Source organism: Cupressus sempervirens, chromosome 10 (genome assembly GCF_028749045.1).
Source record: "Cupressus sempervirens isolate cs-2001-9-10 chromosome 10, ASM2874904v1, whole genome shotgun sequence".
Classification (NCBI taxonomy): Eukaryota; Viridiplantae; Streptophyta; class Pinopsida; order Cupressales; family Cupressaceae; genus Cupressus; species Cupressus sempervirens.
The window spans coordinates 827,345,533-827,369,356 of record NC_143127.1 but is presented as its reverse complement, the minus strand read 5'-3'; the positions used below and the strand labels follow the sequence as shown (position 1 = coordinate 827,369,356).

The 23,824-nt window shown below is 32.3% G+C and overlaps 1 protein-coding gene across 1 annotated transcript; it reads left to right on the top strand.

Moving 5' to 3' along the window:
• The first annotated feature begins 6,744 nt into the window (after nucleotides 1-6,744).
• LOC149536501 (heavy metal-associated isoprenylated plant protein 23-like) lies at nucleotides 6,745-8,933 on the top strand. The gene is made up of 3 exons (XM_089805228.1): nucleotides 6,745-6,928; nucleotides 8,233-8,308; nucleotides 8,417-8,933. Exons 1-3 carry the CDS (start codon nucleotides 6,857-6,859, stop codon nucleotides 8,710-8,712), a joined length of 444 nt encoding a protein of 147 aa, XP_089661354.1. The 5' UTR covers nucleotides 6,745-6,856; the 3' UTR covers nucleotides 8,713-8,933.
• The last annotated feature ends 14,891 nt before the right edge of the window (nucleotides 8,934-23,824 follow it).

Genomic DNA, 23,824 nt, shown 5'->3' with positions numbered 1-23,824 from the left:
TGCCCTAGTGAGCATGAATTCTAGTTTAGATTCTTCTTGATTTTCTTTCAATTCTTGTAGGCTAAACATATAGAGTAGATATAACCAATTTGAAACTATTGGTTGGGTAATGATTTATAGGTTGCCACTTTTTTTTAAAATGAAATCATTTTGGGGGGAAGTTCTACTTGATAAAGATTTTTTGATATTTGGATGCGATATAAGTGTTTTTATCCATATAAGTCTTATTTTAACAACACTCAAGATCTAAGCTACAATTTTATTTTTTTCTTATGGAGACATGTTCCTCTCAATATATTTTTTGCCCATATGAGAATTGAATAATTCAACTCCCACAAATAGAAAAATCCTTATATAATGTGGTCACTTTTGAAAGTGAAGCAGAATAAATAATTTAATTGTTCATCTCAAGAGATATTCTCCATATGAGAATTGAAGGATTTAACTTGTATAAAAATATATAGTATAATATTTGTATAATGGGGATCAACTTTGAAAGTTAATGAAAAGAAAGTTATGAGTCTTCATCAACCAAGCTTCCTACATAGCCACTTCCACCACCTAATAAAAATTATATGAAAATTAGAGATGATTAATATCTTCATAATTCATAACATAGGAAATCCATTGAATATGATAATGATACTTAAATTATCAAATCTCATGCTTATTAATATCAAGATTATTGAGAGAAAATAAGTGAAGTAGCCCACTATTGTAAAACATGCAATAATCCTACAAAGTTTTGAGGGTGAAATATCTTAGGAGACTTCAAAAATTAAATGTATAACCACCCCTTGCTTTATAGCCATCCAATTTATAAGTTGAACATTTTATTTGTCTTCTCTATCTAAAATTAAAATTTTCCTATATTTGATTTCTTTTGTAAAACTTGATTTCTACAATCACAATAAGGGAGGAGAGCCCACCAATTTCTAATTTATTTTGGGAGGAAAGAATTAATTATTAAGAAGAAAACAATCCTTAATTTTAGCACTCTAATACTAACAAAGAAAATATTGTGTCTTTGTTAGAGGAACATTAAGGATGAGAGGCTTATTCATTCTAAAAGGAAAATGAGAAGAGCAAGGAAATAACTAAAATCCAAGAGATTTAGATGGTAGAGAAGTGTTATCAAGAGAAATTCAAATGATATGGAGAAATAACCCAAAGAGTCAACAAGGAGACAATAGATTCTAAAAGGAAAAAACAAATAAAAACTCCTTGAATTATGAATGAGGCAAACTCTACAAAAGAGAGAGGGAGCAAGTAATTCATTCACAATAACAATAAAGTATGTAGAAGAATGAGAAAGGAATACTTCTTAATTAGAGATGAGGAGGGGAGTTACAAAAGTAACAAATCTATGAATGTCACCTTTCATAATAAGTGTGTACAAAGTGTCAACATCCTCTTAAGGAAGATAAATTAATTTTATTAATAGAGGAATTAAAAAATATAACACATTCTCACACTTGTACAAGAGGAAAAAATAAATTCCAAGAGTCATTCCAAATGATATATTTATCCAAGAAAGGTAAGGAAAATGTAGTTTGAATGATAAGAGATTATAGTTTTATGCATCATTATCCATTAAAAGAAAATAAAAATAAAAATTGTGAGTCCCACTTGTACTCGATTGGTGAATTAGGGAAGCCTTCATCTTGGAGGTCTTAAGCTCAAAACTCATATTGTTACAATATTAAAAAAAGAGAGAATACAAAATTAATTTCTACATGACTATTTTTTTGCTCATCGTCACCTATTTATAATTGAAATGATGAACTTTCATTTGAACATATTTTGGATAATTTTTAGCAAAGTTACTTTTCCACCTAGGCCTCAATTTTTCCTCAATTATTTTGTCAACTTTTTATAATTGAAATGATGAACTTTCATTTGAACATATTTTGGATAATTTTTAGCAAAGTTACTTTTCCACCTAGGCCTCAATTTTTCCTCAATTATTTTGTTTCCAACCATGCGAAGATAAAAAATATGGAATGCATGTTACAAGATAAAATAAACTTTTCAACAACCATAATTTTGAATACATTTGGCTTCATTATTAGTTCTATTTTTAAAATTTCTAGAGAATATTTTTTATTTCTATCAATCATCAAGACCCACATTTGTTAACTTTTAATCTAGGACATGGTTCTCATCTCGGGACAATTGTAGGCCTACTAAGGAGTACATTGCAAGCTTTACCTTATTATTTTTCACTTACAATTGACCCTTGGGGTGGAGGAAGTGTCCTTAAACCATTTAAAGTTCCCATCACTTGTACATATTTTCTTTGGAAATGATTTTCTCTTACAAGTTTTCTTATTTTCTTCATTAATAAAATATCTTTTGTACTTGGGTAAAAAACATGAAGATTTGTTGTTAGAACCCATTTTTCACTCTATGCACTTCTTTTCTTTTTCCCTCTTAAAAGTGGTCCTTTAGGGATGGTTGGTGGGAATAAGCTTTAATTTAGTAAGAGTGACAACTTAATTTTTTCTTGAATAAAGAAACATTACAAATAAAGTATTGCATTTAACTCATATGTAATGTGAGTTGCAAGTCAAATCAACTCATATAAACAATTTAATAAGAACACCTTTTATATTATATTAAATTTATATACAATCCAAATTGTAATTCTATGCAATTCTTTATATGAGTCACAATTTTATATAACTTTTTATTACCTATTTAACTTCACATATCTCTATTAGTTGTTTAGTTTGTACAACTCTTCTTTATTAGGAGGAGTGTACCATTATTTATTATAGCTAACATAATGTACACACATAGTCTAAACTATACATTGGAATTCAATGATTTTCTTGTTATTTTCATATATTACTTAATTACTTAATAATCTTTTAAAGCTTTTGGATAATAATGTTGTTCCTTGAAGAACATGTTGTCGGGTCCTTTCAAAGTACCATTTAATAACTAGGCACTACAACCACCTCAAAAATTGCTAATAATTATGTAAATCTACTATTTCTCATTCAAAGTTACTTGTTATGCAAAAGAATATCTTGATAGTACTTGGAAAGAATCAATTATTGGGTATGTGCAGGATCATGGTGTACCAAACTATGGCCTTAAGTGGCAGTGAAAAACTAGCAAATCAGGATTATGTCAACTTGACACATAATTTTAAAGTAGTTCTGGACTTTATATCAAAAAGTTGTAAGAAAATAATCTGTAAGAAATTGAATCTAGTTTCTAAACTACAAGGCCTTATCTGGAGAAAAAATTATTTGATTGGTCAAAAGTTTGGATTTTAATGCAGTACTACAAAAATTTCAAGACGAAAATAAAAAGTAGGTGTATGTCTGACCACCTTAATCATAATCAAATGATAATATTTTTAAATATAATTTTAGATATAAAAAGTAGACTCATGCCTGGATGCGACACATATTTTTGGCAATTTTTATTCCAAATAAATAATTAATTATGAATTTTCTACTATACTATTTTCAGAATTAAAAAAATCTCTTGTCTGATCACCTTAACTAGTTCAAAATAAATCAAAATTAAGTTTATTTTTTCTTTTTCTTATACGAGTCGAAGCATAGAATGTGACACATCTTTTGGATTTCACAAATCTTATACGGTTTGAAAGTTATAGCTATTTTTCAACCAGTATGTCAATCAACACTTTGTAGCTAACTCCATTAAAAAATAAGTAATAATTACTTACTGAACTCGTAATTTGACAAAACTTATATTTATGAAAAGCTAAGAACATTCTTAAGAAACCCTTTTCATTACATCAAATTTTAGTTTAAAAAAAGTCGTTAGCTACATGCTTGAAGTAAAAAACACATAAGAACATGCCAAAAACACATTTTTGGGATGTTTTAAAGATGACCATATAAGGTTGGTATTGAAAGATATAGTAGGAATTATAAAGGTATTAATTTTTTTCATTTAGTATCAGGATGGGTGGGAAAAAAGTGGGAATAGATTTTGAAATTCTTTGAGGCATTTCAGAACTACATATTTTTTAGATCGCCACTTTTTGGCACACCATGATCCTGCACATACCCTATTAGAAAATAAACTTATAATTATCATTTTTCTTGACTCCTGAACTATTTAAATATGAGCATCCCTTCCCCTTATTATCTTCTTTTTATCATTTCCCACTTTATTTTAAAAAAAGGGGAGGGAGAAGAGGTCAAATTCTACCAGTTGGTAATAGAAAGACATACATTTGACATTCAACTATGTTTGAATAAAGAAAAAGTAAAGGCACAAATTACACATGCAACCCTAATTTTCAAAAAAAAAAATTGTTGTCATCAACTATTTTTGTTTATAATTGAAATGATGAACTTTAATTTGAACATATTTGAATAAATTTTAGCAAAGTTACTTTTCCACCTAGGCCTCATTTTTTCCTCAATTTTTGTTGTTCCAACCATGGGAAGGATAAAAATATAGAATTCATGTTACAAGATAAATAAACTTTTTAGAAACTATAATTTTGAATATATTTGTTTTCATTATTAGTTTTATTTTTTGATTTTCTAGAGGTTATTGTTTATTTCTAGCAATCATCAAGGCCCACATTTGTTAAATTGTAATATAGGATGTGGTTCTCATCTTGGAGCAATTGTAGGTCTATTAATGAGTACATTGGAAGCTTTACCTTGTTATTTTCGCTTAAAATTGACCCTTGGGGTGAAGGAAGTGTCCTTAAGCCATGTGAAGTCCCCATCACTTGTACATATTTTCTTTTCATAATTATTTTCTTTGGAAAGGATTTTCTCTCACAAATTTTCTTATTTTCTTCATTAATAAAATATCTTTTGTACTTGGGTAACAAGCATCATGATTTGTTGTCAGCTTCCATTTTTCAGTCTTATGAACTTCTTTTCTTTTTCCTTCTTAAAAGTGGTCCTTTAGGGATGGTTGGTGGTAATAAGCTTTAATTTAGTAAGAGTGACAACTTAATTTTTCTTGAATAAAGAAACATTATAAATAAAGTATTACATTTAACTCATATGTAATGTGAGTTACAAGTTAGTGCAACTCATCTAAACAATTTATTAAATAACACTTTATATTATATTAAATTTATATACAATCTAAATTGTAATTCTATGCAATTCTTTATGTAAGTCACAATTTTACAGAACTTTTTGTTAGCTGTTTAACTTCACATATCTCTATTAGTCGTTTAGTTTGTACAATTCTTCTTTATTAGGAGAAGTGTACCATTAGTTATTATAGCTAACATCATGCACACACATAGTCTAAAATATACATTATAATTCAATGATTTTGTTGTTGTTCTCATATATTACTTAACTACTTAATAATATTTTTTAACTTTTGGGTAATAATGTTGTTCCTTGTAGAACGTGTTGCGTGTTGAAAGATTAAAATGTGCTCTGTTTTTGCTTTTGGGTAAGTTTGTGTGTGATTTTTTAGTATCAACATTTCAGATCATACTCAATGATCAATCTTAGAATGAGAGAGCTAAATGATTATTTGAAAGTGCCATTTAATAACTAGACACCATAACCACTTCAAAAGTTGCTACTACCTCTGTAAATCTACTATTTCTCATTAAAAGTTACCACTTATGCAAAAGAATACTTAGATAGTAATTGAAAAAATCAATTTTTAGAAAATAGACTTTTTAATTATCATTTTTCCTTGACTGCTCAACTGTTCAAATATGAGCATCTCCCTTCCCCTTACTATTTTCTTTTTATAATTTCCTACTTCATTTGAAAAAAACAGAAAGGGAGGGAGAAGAGGTCAAATACTAGCAGCTGCTAACACAAAGACATGTATTTGTAGTAGCAGCTGGTAACAGAAAAACATGTATTTGACATTCAATAGTGTTTATGAGAGAATAAAGAAAAAGTAAAGCAGGCACAAATTACACATGAAACCCCAAACCAGGCACAGAGAAAATCAGGTGGCGCCCATGTACTTTCTTCACTAACTCAGTACGCGCACAAACAAACTGTTCAGCAATACCCAACAATGATGGACTGACCCAACACAGAAATGCTCAATAATAATAAATAATAATGATAATGAAGGGAGGAGCCAGTCCATATTCTTCGTACGCACTCACTCGAGACAGACGTGAAAGGCCACATATAACTTTTTATTCTATATCGAAAATATCAAGCCATTGCCAGTTGTTTGAATGATGTAAAACTGTTGTGAAATGGTCATATTAGGTGGACTGACAAATGAATGTATTTGATTCTCACTCTATCATTAGCTGTCGGGCGCCGAGCACCCAAATTTCTATATTGCATTCCCTCAATTATTTGTCCTTGTGTCTCGTCAAATGCGTACACAAGATGGAATAAACAAAATAACAAAAAGATCCACTTTGTCCCCACCAGACCACCGTCCCTTTAACCTCCACTTGACACCATTTTCCTATTTGGGCTACCCACGCTTCTGGTCTTTCAATTAAATCTATATGCTTGCCAGCCCACAACTCTTTTTTATTTGAAAACCCTAACCCTAGACTCCTATTTGTCTACATACAATTCAACCTACACACCATTTCAAAATACTCAAAAATAGCTTTCTTTTGGTTTATTTGATTACTATAGACTATACATACCTAAAGAGGCATCAATTTCCTACCAACTTTCCTCATGTATTTTAATTTTATTTTACCTTTGATTACCTTTATTTGCGTGCCTTAACCAGGCACTTAGCATTATAGCTGCCTATAAATATGGCAGCATAGATACCAAGGCTTGTTCATTGCTCTTCCCTACGAAATAGACTGCCTCAGAAGTTTGCCTTCCAAGAAATCCTTTGTTTTGAGAAATTCAAGAGATAATATTTTTGGGAAGGAGGAGAGATGGGTGCCCTGGAATATGTGTCAGATCTTCTAGCAAGAAGTTCAAAGCACAAGAAGAGGAAGCAGATGCAGGTATAATAACACTCCTCTTAATTGTTTTGCTGGCACATTGCGGGTAGATTGATCAAGATGTGTGTATATATGCCAGATTGCAGACAATGGGCTTTGAAGGATCTATTTAAGAATACACTGTTTTGTACGACCTATGACAATGTGTTTGTTTGTTTAGATGATTTGTCAAATGTTTTCTAGTTATCAAGGTTTTTATTTTTTTTATTGTTGCCAGTTCTTACTTCTGGTACTTTCTTCGCAGATTCCCAAAGTTAGAATGGACTTCAAAATGTTTCATTGTCTACCATTAGTAATGTATCTGTCATTCCTATAAACTATGACTAATTTGATAATGGAGAACATCTTGATGGGTTGTACACGCCTACCTCTAAGCTATATATCATATATTTACAAACCAAGACTAGTTTGATGTATAGATTGTAGATATTATAACCTACCATCCTTGGTACCAATAAAAACAAACAGGTTAAGATTGTTCAGGTGAGAGCCTATTAGAGGGAAAGCTTCAAACTAAAAGCTATTATATTATTGTTTCAATCAGGTGACAAATTAATCCCCTTGAGCTTAATGCTGAGAATCTCCGTCATACCATTGCTCAGAGCAAAGTTTTCATTCACCAAATTCTTACCTAATACAAAGCATTGACATCTTTTCAGAGCTGATGCAGGACAGCTTTAATATCTAGTATATAGGAGCTAAAAACCTCTACCAGGGTAGCTTTAACATTGACAACGCAGAGAAATTAGAACATGACTACCATATTAAGTACCATTATAGAATAAAGGTGCTAACAAAAATAGCATCTTCACCATTCTAATGGTGATGGATAACCAACCAATTACTTGTAATTGGTATTGGTTTTTTAATTCATGTAGTTAGAGAATTAGTTTGTAGTTAAAACTAGCTCTGTATCTTGGATTGTGGTATTATTGGCATTGCTAACTAATTTATGTTGTATTTCTGAATTACTTATGTAGGGTTTCAAATCATTATCAGATTTTTTGATAATATATTAAAAAGTTTGATTGAAGCAATGATGCAAATACCATTCATTAATATGTGACCAATTACCTACCAAATTGTGCTACGTAGTTTTTAAATGCACAACTATTTTTTGTTGGATTAATTTCATTGAACGTTATGATTCTGAAATTGATTGGCAGTTGAGCATAAGAATGTCTAAAATTACCCACCTCACGGCTTTTATACTCAAGGTTTCTTGTACTAATACGCTATGACATAATAGTTGAATAGAAGATTGGAAAAGCAAGTTTAATAAACCCTAAAAATCTTGTTTTGAACAGACTGTGGAGTTGAAAGTTCGTATGGATTGTGATGGATGTGAGCTCAAAGTGAAGAATTCCGTCTCTTCCATGAAAGGTGATTAATCAACAATCAATGGTATTATTGCATACGCTTCTTCGTTGACCCAAGAGGAATTTAAACCCAATAAACAAGTGGACTAATTCGTTGATGTGTTATGTTCAGGTGTGAAGTCGGTGGACATAAACAGAAAAATGCAAAAGGTGACCGTGACCGGCTATGTGGAGCCAAAGAAAGTAATGAAGAAGGTTAAAGCTACCGGCAAACGGGCAGAGTTCTGGCCTTACGTACCATACAATTTGGTGTCTCAACCATACACAGCACAGGTCTATGATAAAAAAGCCCCTGCTGGTTTTGTCCGCAAGGTTGAATACGGCACAGTCCCAAGCCATAACTCTACAGATGAACAATTAACCAACTTGTTCAGCGATGATAACCCAAATGCATGCTCAATCATGTAATTCTACCAATCAAATTTCATACACGAATTTGTGGTGATCAGGACGGCTTCAATGGCTTTTGTGGGAAGAGAAATCTTTTATAAATAATGTTTTTTTGGAAGGGTTTTACATCAAAATCTTAAACTATTTAGCCACTTAATACGAGATACGAGTATCGACAGAATCAAATCTTTTTGATTGAGAATTATATTGACTTATATGGGAAAAAATTATTTTATAAATATTTTTTTATTGGGCCCTTAAGAGAAGGGCACTGAGGTGCTTGAATGGTATTCGATTTTTTGACCCTTTTTTTTCTTTATTATATGTTTCTGAAGTGTTTATAGAATTGTTTTGGTTAGTAGTTATCAGGAATAAATGGGATTTGTGTTGTCATTTTGAATTGATATCATAAATATTTTCTATTGTCTTTATGATACTTCATTTTGTTCATTTCAAAATTTGTACAACAATATTATTGGTACTAATACAATTGCACAATTTTAATTATTTAGGAGCTTTTCCAAATGAATTTTAGTAGATTATTATAAATTTTTCTGTTCTGAAAAATTTAGCTATTCCATATAAAATACTAGAATTAATACAATAATAGATTGAAATTTTTTCCCTTATGTGAAAAAGATTTCGTAAATAATTCTTAAATAAGTATCTTCGCTTGACAATTGTTTTGGTTTTTATTTATATGTGTCTAAGTGTTTGTAGTTTACTTTGTTAAATTGAAAGATAATTGGAGAATACAGAATAGGGAAAATGGAGACACATGACTTATGGTAGTTCACCACAACTTCTGAGAGCAACGAACCATTTATTTAATCATTGCAACTTACATACATAGGGCTTTGCCCTTATATTTATACATCAATCTGCATGAAAAAACAGAGACAAATAGGACGAATATGAAATGAACAGATTAGTTATGATGAAGTGACGAGACTCATGTCTCCAAGGGTTAAGAAGTGACCAAAATTCTCTTTCTATTGTCCCATCAACTGTCTACTTTGATCACTACAAATTTTGTACAATATTTAATACATATTTATGGACAAATGCCTCATCTTTTCACCTTGATCACTACAAAATTTATATAATTAATTCAATATTTCAAACTTCTAGTCATAATTATTAGTAGTACCAATAAAATTATATAAAATACTTCTGAATTCAATTTTGTGAGTATTTTTTTTAATACTTTCTTGGTTTATTTCCATGATGAATTACAAGATCTTAAAAATCCGTTAAAAAAATATTCACAACCAAATTTAGAAATAACATTTCAGACAAATGTAATTGTGAAATTTACTCCGTACTACCAACAAAATGATACAATTCCTCAAATTACTGTTTATCAATCATTGAATATAAACATTTATTTTTTTAATAACAACTTTAATAGAACTCATTCCAATATTGTGATACAATTTTCTCTGGGGGAGGCTTTTCTGGCTTGCTTTTGAATAATTCTACTTGTGGGGATGTCGCCATCTCTGGCCATAGGAAAATAATAAATAAAAGAAAAAGTTTTGGAATCTTGAATCACATGGGTTCGGGCAGGGAAAGAGACGTTTCATATAACATGCCCGGGCCTGTGTTACGTCAACATTGAAAATAAAGTTTTTGTCTGTGCTCTTACGCCTCCAATGAAATGAAAATTTCACGAGTTGAGTGCTCTGGGTAAAATGTTAGAAAAATCAGATTTGATCTGTGACATTACCGAAAGTTAAATTTATCAATTGGAAAATCGTGGCTTGCACTCAAAGCAAGATGTACAGTAGCCTTTCAGATTTCAAATCAAATTGACTAGTTGAATTTGACATATGTAAAAAGAAAAAAGAAAATCCTTCTCTTGAATTGGCACGCCTGTATTAGATTTTAAAATGACATCAATAAAATGCGGAAATCGAAAAAGGAAAGGTGAAAAAGGCCCCATAATGAAACAAAAGAGTTGGATGAAAATAAAATGAATGCAAAGTTTATCTCGACGATAGATTGTATGGAGTTTATTTCGAGGATAGATTGTATGGTTGAGTCGTGGTAGAATACGGGGTAGGTTTGATTTTAAGTTTAATTAAAATTACAATGATTTTCTTTGGTTGGAATTCCTTATTAAAATTTTACTTTTCAAATATATATATTTGATAGGTAATAGATTCAGATTAATTATTATTTATTGAGATTAATTATTATTTATTGAAATAATTTATTATTGACTCTTAAGTTTGAAGCGACAAAATATTATAAACATTGAACCTATGTACATTGAACTCGATACCATTAAAAAATATAATGAAGTACCTGAAAGAGGGTGGTCTACAGTTCGTCAATTCTTGGAACAATAAAAGGGTGGTTGTTAATCGGATGTTATTTGAAATCAACAAAGAGGTCATTGTGAAGGCCAACTGTCTTTCCTTAAAAGGCTAGAAGAGGAGAAAACAAACTAGGGTCTTAGATGAAGCCAACCTCAACTAATTACCCTGAAGAGAGCCTATGTTGTGACCATTGTAGATTTGTGAGAATGGCCTCATCGGATCCCTGGAAATAGGTATTTTACACTATTATGCGTTATACCACTCTAAAGGGTAAGTTTCCAATTTTTTACTATTACCATTTCCCCATATTAAACCATTTTAGAAATTGTGACCTCATTTCATTCCCATTCTATGGGGGATAGTATCCTGAATGTTAGGAAGACGACCAAGGTGAGTAAACCTTACAATGCCCTTCATCAGATTTTTATGTTTAAACATTACAACTTCTACAAAGCTCTTTGTCCTTCCTAACCTATTAATGTTCAAGTTGTGTTATCTAAGCCATCCATCTCCACCTTGACCCCTCAAGCCTTTACTGAGGTTGCGTATACTATGGAAACTAAATGCCCTAGGACTTCCTCGCCCCAAATTCTCAAACAAATTAAAATGGAGAAGAAAATTCAGATTGTTGACTTTGATGTGGAGACAGATGGTGGGAGAAGGAGGTCCCTTAGGAACAAGAAGAAGCAAACCCAAAAGGATACCAAGGCCAAACATGATCACCTTGTTAGTTTGGATTCCACTAGCAGTCGAAAGAATAAACCACCTCAGAAAAGGTAGGAAAAGAAGGCCAATAGAAAAATATATATCTAGGATGACAATGAAGACACTACTAGTGATGACAAGAGGAGGGGAGGGGAATTAGTCCTATGGTTACACACTTACAGAGACTTATGACCTATGTTTTCCCATGTTTATGACACTTTAAAAAATGATACTTCTAATTAAAACAAGAGAGTGGAAGACAAAGGAGATTCCATCACCTCCCCTTTCTGTAAGGCTAGAATTGATAAGCAAGGTCAAGAAAATGACCCCTAATTAACCCTCAAAGGAGAAATCATGTCCTAGTAGGTGGAGCTTTCAACCCTAGAGAAGAGCTTTAAGAAGCTGGAGGAGAGACATGAGATTGTAGAGAAGAGGTTTGATGATGTGACTAGGTTTGTGGTTCAAGTTATGCATTCAACGACTTCTACTCTTCACCTACTTCATGTTGAAAAGGAAGGTCTGACTATTGCAATGGGGGTGCATACCACTAGTTCCCTTTATAGGTTCTTGGTTGCAGCTACTACTGGATGAGCTAGAGGGGAAGGATAAAAACAAAGAGAGCTAGCTCTTTGTTGATTTTTAGGTTTTGTTATGTTTTATGTTTCAACAATTGACCTATTTTGGCTTTGTTTATGGTGTTTTTTAGGACTGGTCATAATGACTATTTTTGTATATGTTATGATTATTATCTCATTTAGTATAGGTAGATTTTAGGATACTCTAGTTTGGAATTTTTTTGTAAATTAAGAAGTGGGGTAGGTTAACTATTTATTGTTCCCGACTGATAGCTCTTTTACAACATTTGTTTCTGGGTCAACTCCTATCTTTTACTACTTTCTAATTTCAAAACTAAAATATTATAAAGATTAAAAATAAAAGCAAATTAATTTATGCATAAAAATATAGATTAGTTTTAAACAATTTACAATACAACATTTGAAATAGTTTATAATACAATATAATTTTTGTGTTCTTTCACATCATAGGCTCCCTTAAATTTTTAAAAAGAAATGGTTATACCTTTACAACTAGTATCACATTCAACAATATTGTCATTTGTCCTTTCTATATTTAATTCTATTGAATTACTTTGTAATTTTATATGTGGGGTGTGCTATGTGTTATATCACATTTTTCACTTATGTGCTATGCAGTGCTCTTTTTTTAGTTGCACTTTTATGTGCTTTATGAATTTATAATTCTTTGGTGTCTTTTGTGTCTTTTAATAATTAACCATGTTGAATTACTACATTTAACCATGTTAAATTACTTAATAACTTTTGAAGTAGGGTATGCTATTAGTGATGTCACATCATTTTGTTGTAGTTGCATTTTGATGTGGAGTAGTGGAATTCTCATACTTTTCCCTTCTTTGATATAATATCTTCTTGCTTTAGTTGTACTTTTAACATGTAATGGTTAAAATCTCATTTTTTATTTTTTAAGTTTTGGATTTACTTTGTCTAATTCTTACTATGTGGTGCATTTTATATTGAAACTATTTTTTTTTATATAATTTAATTTGATTTTTCAATGAGTAGTATGGCTAAATAGTATATATTCATATACAATTATTCACACCAAAAAATAGGACATTGTCACTCTTTAGAGCCTAAAAACATAAGAGTAATCAAAATATTTAATTATTTTTAAAAGTTAGTCAAGATTTATAAATTTATAATTTATAATTTTATTTTTGATTTTATAATTTTACAATTAATTTATTTTATTATATCAAACTAACATAAAAAATATAAGAGTTACCAACTTTATAGTTGTACATAGTTGATCCTAACTCATTTAAATCATATGTAAAACAAACATACATTATATGCTTCAAACATCATCTATGAAATCTCTAAGATTTGTCCTTGCTATTATTTGATAACTTGAAAAAGATGCTGATTAGGTTTTTGAGGGGTTTGACTAAGGGGATACATATTTATTGTCATTGAAAAACTCTCCATTATCCAACTAAATTCTTGCATTGGTTCTAATGCACAACCATGAAGACAATTTGAGATTGATCCATCAAAATATTTAAGGGATCACAATAGTATAATTGTTGAAATGAATAGACTATTAGTCCTCATTTTTTTATATGCTAAAAAAAAGAAAAAAGTAGAAAGAATAATACAATAAGGACAATTAAAAAAATACGTCAATGAAACCAAGATAATTTAGAAGATGAATTTGATTCCACTAGAGTATACATCATAAAACCAAATATAAATTATCTTTTGTTCGACCATTACATCATGAACTTTAGCCTTCATTGAGGTTTCCTTGAACAAACAACACCCTTTTGATGAATTTGCAACAACTGGTACTTAATTCTTTCAAGTTGATTACCGATCTTCCCATGAGCTTTGTGATCACCTTTCAATTGAGAACATGAAAAATAATTTGAAATATGACCTTAGAGTAAAAGAATAGAAGTTATCCTTCTTGATGAGCCTTATGGTTAGAAAAAAAAATCTATACATCTACTTTTTTAGATATTAAAAGGTATAGATTGTCGAAAGGAATCAACTCATATTGTTTTTAAGATTGAGTCATAAAATAACTTCTTTCAAACATAAGGTATGATAAAAAAAAAAAAAGTCAGGATATAATAAATAATAGCATTCCACGTTGTTTGGTTGATAAATAGTCCCAAAAAATATGCTTCAGGTTTTCAACTTACTGTAAAAGGGTCATTCAATTGGTTGAACCATCAACTATTTTAACATGTCACCAAATTGTACTTTAGCATGTGGGATTTTCTAGGCAATAATTTGTCCATTGGCCTCAAATTTAGAGCACCAAAATTCAGAACTTATTTTTCTCCATGTTTTTTCCCTTAAACTTTTAGTGCCATTTTAAATTCAGTCTTGGATTTAAAGATAAGGAAGGAAACAACCTTAAATAGGTCTTTGCTAGAGTAAAATGAAAGAATTGAAGATAAGACTACCAAGACCAATCCTTGTAGAAGTTACTGACCAGGAAAGAACAAATTTTCATGGAAATTTCAATAGGAATGAATGATTCCACAAAGGTGATAAGCCCTCTAAACTTGTTACTTAGCTCAAAGGCTCTTTTAATAAATGGCCAAAGGATCAAAGTTAAAATTCCATAAATCCTTGAATTGGTAGACCTCCTTTTTGAAGTGATAATAATATTTTCTTTTGAAGAAAATTTCATGAGGTTTCCCATGATGTTGTACCAATCGGCTCCACCTAAAAAATAATAACTAAAGCTAAAACCATATTGTAACATTAATAATTTTTCCAAATCAAGAAATTGTTGACTTGTTCCCACACCTTCTAAATAAACTGTAAAGGGAAGGATGCTTTGATGTGAAATGAGGGAGCCAAAATATTTTTTTTCAATCCACTTGACCAGCTTCAATTTATTTTGAACTGAATCTTGGCCACTATAGAACTAAACTAGCTCTTTCCACATGACTCATTAGCATTGACCACTAGATTATTATCCATTTGGCAACCAAGAAAACTCCTTGGTTTTGTGGATCCAAAATTCCTAGTCCTCCTTTTGATTTATGTTGAATATAATGAACCCAAGAAGTATATTTGAAGGCTACATTACCACTCCAATTAGACCAAAGAGATTGACAAATAATATTAATGAGGTCATCAATCTTTTGGAGGGCATCCAACAAGATGAGTAATAGGCACATGATGCCAAAAATATATGATTCACTAGTTGATTCTTTTTGTGGGAATCCAAAGAGGGAAATGATCTTATTGTATTGTAAGGAATTTTTTCTCATGATATGAAATCTTGCAACTAGAGAGTTGACAATAAAGATTCAGAGCATCCAAAGTGCTAGCTCGATCTCTTCTTCACAATTTTCATGGAACAACATACTATCGTAAAAAAAGGGGAGTTCAATAGAACTAAACTCCTGGGGATGATGATACCCTTGATCTTATTCAACTAATTTTGCTTTTGTAGCAAATAGCCAAGATAATCAACTATGAGCACATAAATAATGCGAGATAAGTGTCATCCTTATCTAATAGAGCATTGCAAAGGAAAGAAATCGAGTAGTTCCTTATTAATTATTAGCTCAAGATTAGCATCTAAAAACAATATTTCAATAATTTTTCACAACTTAGGACCAAACTATGACCAATGTAGCATTTTGAGGATAAAACTCCGTCACATCCTATCATAAGCTTTATCTAAATCCAATTTCATAAGGAAGGAAATTTGGTATGATTGTTGAGCCCATTCTAGAGCATCCCATGCAAACAAAAAATGAACAAGAATGAATCTTCCACCAAGAAAACCTCTATATTCTAGTCTAACATTGTTTTGTGCCATAGGCATAATCTTGGTTGCCAAGGCTTTGCAATAATTCTGTACATTGTACTAAGAAACATAGTAGGATGTCATTTTAAGATAGTTTCCTCATTTTTACCTTTAGAGATGAGTTTATTAACACCTATATTGATTTGGGTCCTAAAGAATTATTCTCAACTACTTCTAGATAGAGAAGATAAAATTCATCTTTAACGTGGGGCCGCATGGTTTGATAGGGTTCAACTAAAATCCCATGAAAAACTAGACTCTTGTTTTTGAATTAATAGTAGACAAAACAAGGGGGCATACCCATAATAGAAAACTAGTTAACTACTAGTGGATTACCATCAAAACAAAACTAACCCCTGTTGCTGCTAGAAACAAAAAAAAGATTCACAACCATAATAATGAGAGTATCAATAGGCTTAAACAAAATGCCTGTAATCAAACATAAGAGTCTAAATAAAAATATTAACAAAGGCATAACAACCTTGAAAACTGAAAAGTTTGGTAACCAGTAGATTAACAACATTAAAAAGAAAAGGGAGGGAACCCTTAAGATTTCTTGGCCTCTTTCCACCCTAGGAGGATGTTCACCCAATCTTCTACCAAGAAGTCAAATAGCATCTTAGAGTCCTCCTTAGGTAGGTCCCCATTGGCATCCTTGAGTAGGCACAAAGTGGTAGTCGTTCCATGTGTAACTTTAACCATGAACTTGGTCAATAAGCGCATTCTCTCCTCTAGCACATGAATTCTCTCCCACACCTCATTACCAGCCTTTTATTGAGTACCCAGATGGCCTTTAGTACCAATCACATTGGTATCCTACACAAATAGGAGGTTAGTAGCATTTTCAGAAACTGCCTTAACTAGGGAAGAGACCATTATAGGGGAAGGCATCCTATCCACCGTATCAAGGAACTGATCCTTTGTTAGGTCCACACACCCCAGCTCAACCATTACTGAGACATGTGACATGTCCTTATTCTCCTTTCCCTCACCCGAATCTGACCTAGAGGAGTTTGAATCCTCCTCCACCTCCTCCATACTTCCCAACCTAAAGTTAACCGCTTTTTCTTTCATCCTTTGTTTGGGGCAGCCCGAATCCTCTTAATTCCACTCCTCCGGCGAGGCTCCCTCCTTCAACTTCCTCTTCGCATGGGATTTTTCTAACCTCACCAACCTACTTCTACCCCCTCTCCCCTCATTCTCTGACTCCACCACCACCTTTTTCTCTCCTTTATCCTACCTCCTTCTCTTCCCCATGTGGGAGGGATTCATCGAGGATCCACTGTGTGAAGGTTGTGGGGTAGGGGCACTAGGACCCGTAATCCTAAGGGAAACAATTTGGGGCTGGGGGTTCAGATGGACAAGAATGTCAATTTCCACAATCCTAGGGGGTGCTAGGGTGAGGTGGAATTGGTATAGCCTAAAAATTAAACCCTACTGTAAAACTATGAAATTAAGCCCATTTTTCATTTTTTCTTTTACATCAACAACAAAATCCTCTAAATCATGTAGCAAGAAGAAAGGAAGCAAAATGAAATCACGGTGGCAAAAATGATTAAGGAGAGGAAAGTGATAGTAGTAGAAAACTCCATACTTTCCTTCCAGGTTAAGATATTTCATCAAAACTAGACAAACCTTGTTCCATGGGTTAGGAAGCTTCTCTTGCATAAAACTAGTTCTATGCCAAATTAGTTCCTCACCATCCATAAAGAAACATTGTAGGCTTGCATCATCAGTCACCCTTGTCACCTTCTGCCATTTCCTACCCCTCATAGGCAAGCTCATCGCCAGAGCAATCGCCTCCTCTGAAATATGAAATGAGATACCATTTATGGTAACTCTATGGTTCTCCTAGGAGTTAACAAATTGCATAGAGCAATTCTTATCCTGCCCATTAGTGCCTCCATAAATGAGACAAAACCACCCTCCTTTAGGATATACCACACCAAGGGCTTCCTCATATTTTCATTGATCATGACCAATTCAATGCACATCAAATTGCTACCCATCTCTACAATTTTAACCTCTCCTCTCTTTCCCTTCAGAGCCCAAACACAGTTTCTAAAAAATACTTCACTCTTAGGTAAAAAAACCTACAAGTGTAGATGATAATCACAGTTAATAGTAATAATGAAAACAACCAACTTGGTAAGAAAGATCATGTGTTAGCCACCATGATCTATCCCCCAATATCTTCCATCATTCCCAACACATATCAAACCTTTAAAAATAATCCCTTTTTCTACACGGTGTACAATGACACATTTAGGGGAATAAATAAAAAATTCCCCATTTCAAACTTCCAATTTTTGGGCCATTCATAATTAATACTACCAGTACTTGATTCTTTACACCTTACCACTTGTACTTCAAGGACATGTCCTCCCCACTAGCTCAACAACATTATACAAAACAACCAACTAGGACTCATCATTTCTCACTAACTCCCTTACCAACTTTGGTAAATGCATTCAAATCCCTCCAACATCTAAACCCCTTCACCTTTAATACGATCATTTCCATTTCATCGACCACACTATTTCCCTCTCGAAAGATGTGATTCAAATCAAACCAATTAAGAGTAGTCAATAGGTACTTGATATCATCAGTCAAGTGTTTAATGGTCCATCCCTCGCTCATATTACCTTTAACAGTCTCAATAAATATTTTAGAATCTCCTTCAATTTTCACATCTCTCCACCCCACACTTATGACCAATTTTAATCCCCAATACAAAGCCATTACCTCTACTGTATTATTAGAAAATTTCCCTAACTCACCAATATACACCAAAAATACCCTTCCCTTACTACCCCTAACCATCCCTCCCCTCGTTGAGCCCTTCTTTCTAGCTACTCCATCAAAATTGAGTTTGACCCAATTAGCAGGTGGGGGTTTCCACTAGGTTCTTTTTCTAGCTAGAAGATTAGAATTATTGATTTCCATAATCCCTTCCACCAATGACCAACACTTTTCCACCCTAACCTCAAGGGTAGAAGAGGGAAATGCTAGTTTTCTCCACCTCATGCAACCGGTGTTCTCGACTATCAATTTATAGATCCTTTCCACCATGGTAGCCTCCTCTCTCTCCTCATTTCTAAACATCCTATTATTATGCTATTTCCAAATGCCCCAAAAAACATGGGGGGAATGATCTTCCATACACAGGTAAGGAGGGGGTGGGTAAAGGGGCCCCGCTAGTTCATTACCAATTGCCCTAAGTCCCCATTAAACACCTAGTTTACCTCCGGTATCTGAAGAATTCTCCCCCACACCTTTGATGCATACCTGAAATGCAAGAATAAGTGGTTGATGTTTTCTTCCTCCATCCTTGTTTGTTACTATTGGGAAAAAAAAATATTGAAGTTCTCCAATTGAAATATGATAGTCTAAAAATTCACTGTAATCCTTTTTCAACTTTTTTAGAATGTGGTCTTTGACAATGTTTTCTAAAATAAGTTACACATCACACCAATGATCATCTTCCTTAAACAAATAGTGTAGTAATTACAAAACAAATATTCATTGTGATATGGCTTAAAATGGAGAACACCATTTTCATTCTAGATGGCTCCTATGTACTCTTTTTTATGTTTATAATTGAGAAATTTAAAGAATAATTTAGACCCCCTATTACCTTCTTTGACCTAATGTAATCTAGCCCTGATTTTAGCACCTTGATCCTTATAATTGTCTATTTTTTAAAGAAGAGCTTCTAATGCAACAACTAAGGCCTATAAACCATGGTTAATAGGTCTTCCATTCAATAGTTTCTTGTTGTGTTCAAGTTTTCCCTTACGAGTTTTTTCTTTTCACTTATGTTTCCATGAGATTCTCCTTCTAAAGAAATAAAGGAAATCAACACATCTTGAAAAGACATGATTCCACCATTCGATATGAGAATTTCCTACATTAGGATTATGAATAAAATTCCACAACCCAACTAAAACATCCACATAAGAAGGACTCTTAAGGTGCGAAGTATTAAGTTTGTAACCTACAACTTAGAGTCCTTAATGTTCATATCAGACCTTGTGACTGAAAAAATGAAAGGAAAGTGATCAGAGAGAGTAGATGCGTAATCATCCCTTACACAAAGTCTCATAGATACTTGAACAATGTAGAGATTAGGGGAAATATAAAATTAGTCTAGCTGACTAAGTTTCCTCTCCTCCCCAAATTTTTGGTTTGGCCAAGTGAACCATTTATTATAAATGGGACCAACCACCCAAATTTTGTTATGTTACAATAACCACATATCAAATTCCTCTTTAATAAAACTATTAGAGCAAGGTTAGATGCAACCATTTTGATCCTCTACCATGTTAAAATTTCCACATATCACCCAATCAACATTGAGAAGGTTTCTTGCCATCATTCCCATAAAATGCTTCTATTTTTCCAAAATTTAAATGCATAGAATGAGAAAAAGCCAATAGGTTGTCCATTAATAAAGGTGAGGATGCATACACAACTATGTGAAGGGTTCTCCCCTTGGCTTATGACTAACTTTCACATTGTAGGAGACAAATCAAGGATAACACCTCCTCTACCCTCTACATGAGAAATAAGAAAGAATGAAAAATCTCTCCAAATGCTTAAAAGAGAAGAAGAAATGAAAATAACACTAAGTTTGACCTCTTTATGAAAAATAATGTCAAATTTCAAGGTAGCTATTGTTTCTCTAACTCCATATTTATGATGAGTGAGAGATATCCATTTAACATTCCATGACATGATTCATAAATTCATAGAGCTCCTAGAAAAGAGAGGAAGGAGCATCTTCCTATGGAAAACCTTCAAAATAGTTAGCTAAAAAAAAAAATTTATTGAAGAGGCCTAAATTAGGATTTAAAAATAACAAAGACTTGATTTGTATCTACTACGTGATTCTTGGATAGACCTATTCATTTCTTTAGGGGGATGAGTCTCTGACCTTAGACACAATGAATTAGGGGGTGGGATGAAGAATGATGAACAACTAAATTATAATTGTTAGGGAGGGTGGTTATTTAGCTAAATCAGAGATTAGAGTGAAGAGGATTGTTGTTATCTAAGGAGATGGCATGATTAGTTTTTCTACTAGAAGATTCAGAAGACACCTTTCATTTTATGATTGTCTTCCATCTTTCTTCCATTACAATATATTTGTAAGAAGAAGAAAGATGCTTAGGATATTGATTATATTGATTCATGTCAACATGGTCATTATTTTTTGTTTGGTCCTAGTTTATGACTTTAGGAAATGAAGAAACAATATGCTACACAATACCATAACGAAATCTTATCTTTTGTAAATCTTGGGCTTCCAGTGGTCCCACAATAATGGGTTCCACTTTTTGACCAATTTTGACATTGAAATCAATATTTTTGAAACAAACCTCACACTCGAGTGACTATATCTCTAAAACTATGAATAATCTGAAGATGATGTAAACTAGTGATTTCTAGTACTCCATTCCTACTTTGTAATCATATTTTTTCATTAAAATAAATAAATTATTTAAGTCAATTTTTTCTTCTCATTCGAAAAGTGGTACATATGAAAAATCAATTTTTTTAAAGAGTGACACTCCGCTTGATAAGCATAACTCTTTTTTGTATAAATGATAATGAGATAATTCTTTCAATGTTGGATTTGTAACATCAATATCTAGAGGATGCATTTGGTTTGATTCAATTTTGTTGAATTTTGTATAGTTTATGAAGTTTTGAAGTGACATCAATCGTAATTCAAAATTAGGTTCATTTTGACAAGGATAACTTGAACTCAATATATCATAAATGATTTTTTTTTTTTAATAGAAAGCTATCTTAGTAACCAATTTCCTAGATATTTTTCAAAAAAAGTTGACCTAATTCACAATTTTTTCCAAAGTGTCGAATTTAGTTGATGTTCAATCATTAATAAACCTATAATGAGTGAAACTCATTTTTGAAATTCTTAATTAATATAGTACTTATTAAAATTATAGTCATTGCAAAACTTGCTTCGAGAAGCACAATTTGATATTTATTGATTTATAGTAGGAGATCATTTGATCTCAATTTTGAGGGTCAAAACACCATTTTTTTCTCTTTCTTTTTTATAAAGAAAATAGAAAAGTTTTTTTGTAAACATATGTTCATGCGAACATAGTGCATGTGCGAACATATTTTATATGTTTGCGCAAACACTGTGTTCATGTGAACATATGTTTTCAAAAAATGGCAATTTTACAATGAAAATAGTAAGTTTTGTATGTTCGCACAAACATTTATAGCACTTATGTTTGTGTGAATATGCCTATATATATTTATTTATGTTCATGCAAACATAAATGTAGGGAATGTTCATGCGAATATTTCCTTAATGTTCGCATGAACAATTGAAAATTGGAAATTAGAAATTTCCATCCATTTTTTATTTTATTCGTGCCACAAAATTGGCACCCACTATTGTGGGATTACCCTTGGATCAATCTATTTTTTTTGGATGAATGGTGCCTAATAAGATGCCCATTTCAACAAAAACAAAATATTCAAAACCTAGTCAAAAGAGTTTAATATTTTTAGGTGTAATATTTCTACCCAAGAATGCAAGTGATTGAGAGAAAGAATAATAGAAATCCAATATGAGATAAATAAACTGTATTTAACTCAAGAGAATGCAAAGCATTACAATGGAATGGGATGCTCATATGAGAGCAAGAGGTGGAAATATATAGGATATTTCACCCAAGGAACTACGACCACAACCAATGTGGGATAAATACAAAGATTCCCTAAGTAGGCTTAACCTAGTACGTAAAGAGAAAATAAGGAGCTAGATAGCAAAATAACCCTGTTCACACTAACACCCCCTCTTAAGTGCAACTTAGGGGAAATGTTACAAGGAATCCTCTCATATAAAAGTGGAAAAAGAATACCCATTGGCAAAAAATCCCCTACCAAAGGAGGAAAAAGGAAGGGCTAATGAACTGTCCTAGAAGAGATTTCACAAACCCCTAAGAGATATCAAAGGTGAAAATACTTTCTCTCAGTGAAAGATTTTGTGAAGATATCTACAACCTAGTTAGCTGTAGGAAAATATTTCAAATCAATAATATGCCCTTGAATTAGGTCCCTAAGAAAATGCATGTGGATCTTGATGAGTTTGTTCATTGATGATGAATCAGGTTCTTCAAGATCTGTATGGCACTTTGGTTATCACAATAAATTATTGATGGCTTTTGAAAAGGCATGTTGAGTTCAGTGAGAATATGCTAAAGCCAGAGAGCCTAAGTGGTGACATTGATAGCCCTGTGATACTTCACCTCAGTCAAAGAGAGAGCAATAACATGTTTCTTCTTGATTTTCCAACAAATGGGACCAGAACCAAAGTGAAAACTATAGCCAAATGTAGACTTGCACTCATCAAGATCACTAGCCCAATCATAATCTATGTAACCAAGAAAGTCAGAACCTATTGTTGCTGCATAGTGAATACCATACACGTGAGTACCCCATATGCAATGTAAGATGCATTTAGTAGCCTTCCAATGAAGATCATGTGGTTTCATCATGAAGCATGAAAAAATGCCAACAACAAATGAAATTTCAGGACTAGTATAAGTGAGATAGATGAGGCTAACAAAAAGTTGATGATACAATATGGCATCAATAAGTAGTGTTGAAAAATTTGCCTCAAGCTTGACACTAGACATAAAGGGAGTCGATGTAGGCTTACAATTAGCCATGTGAAA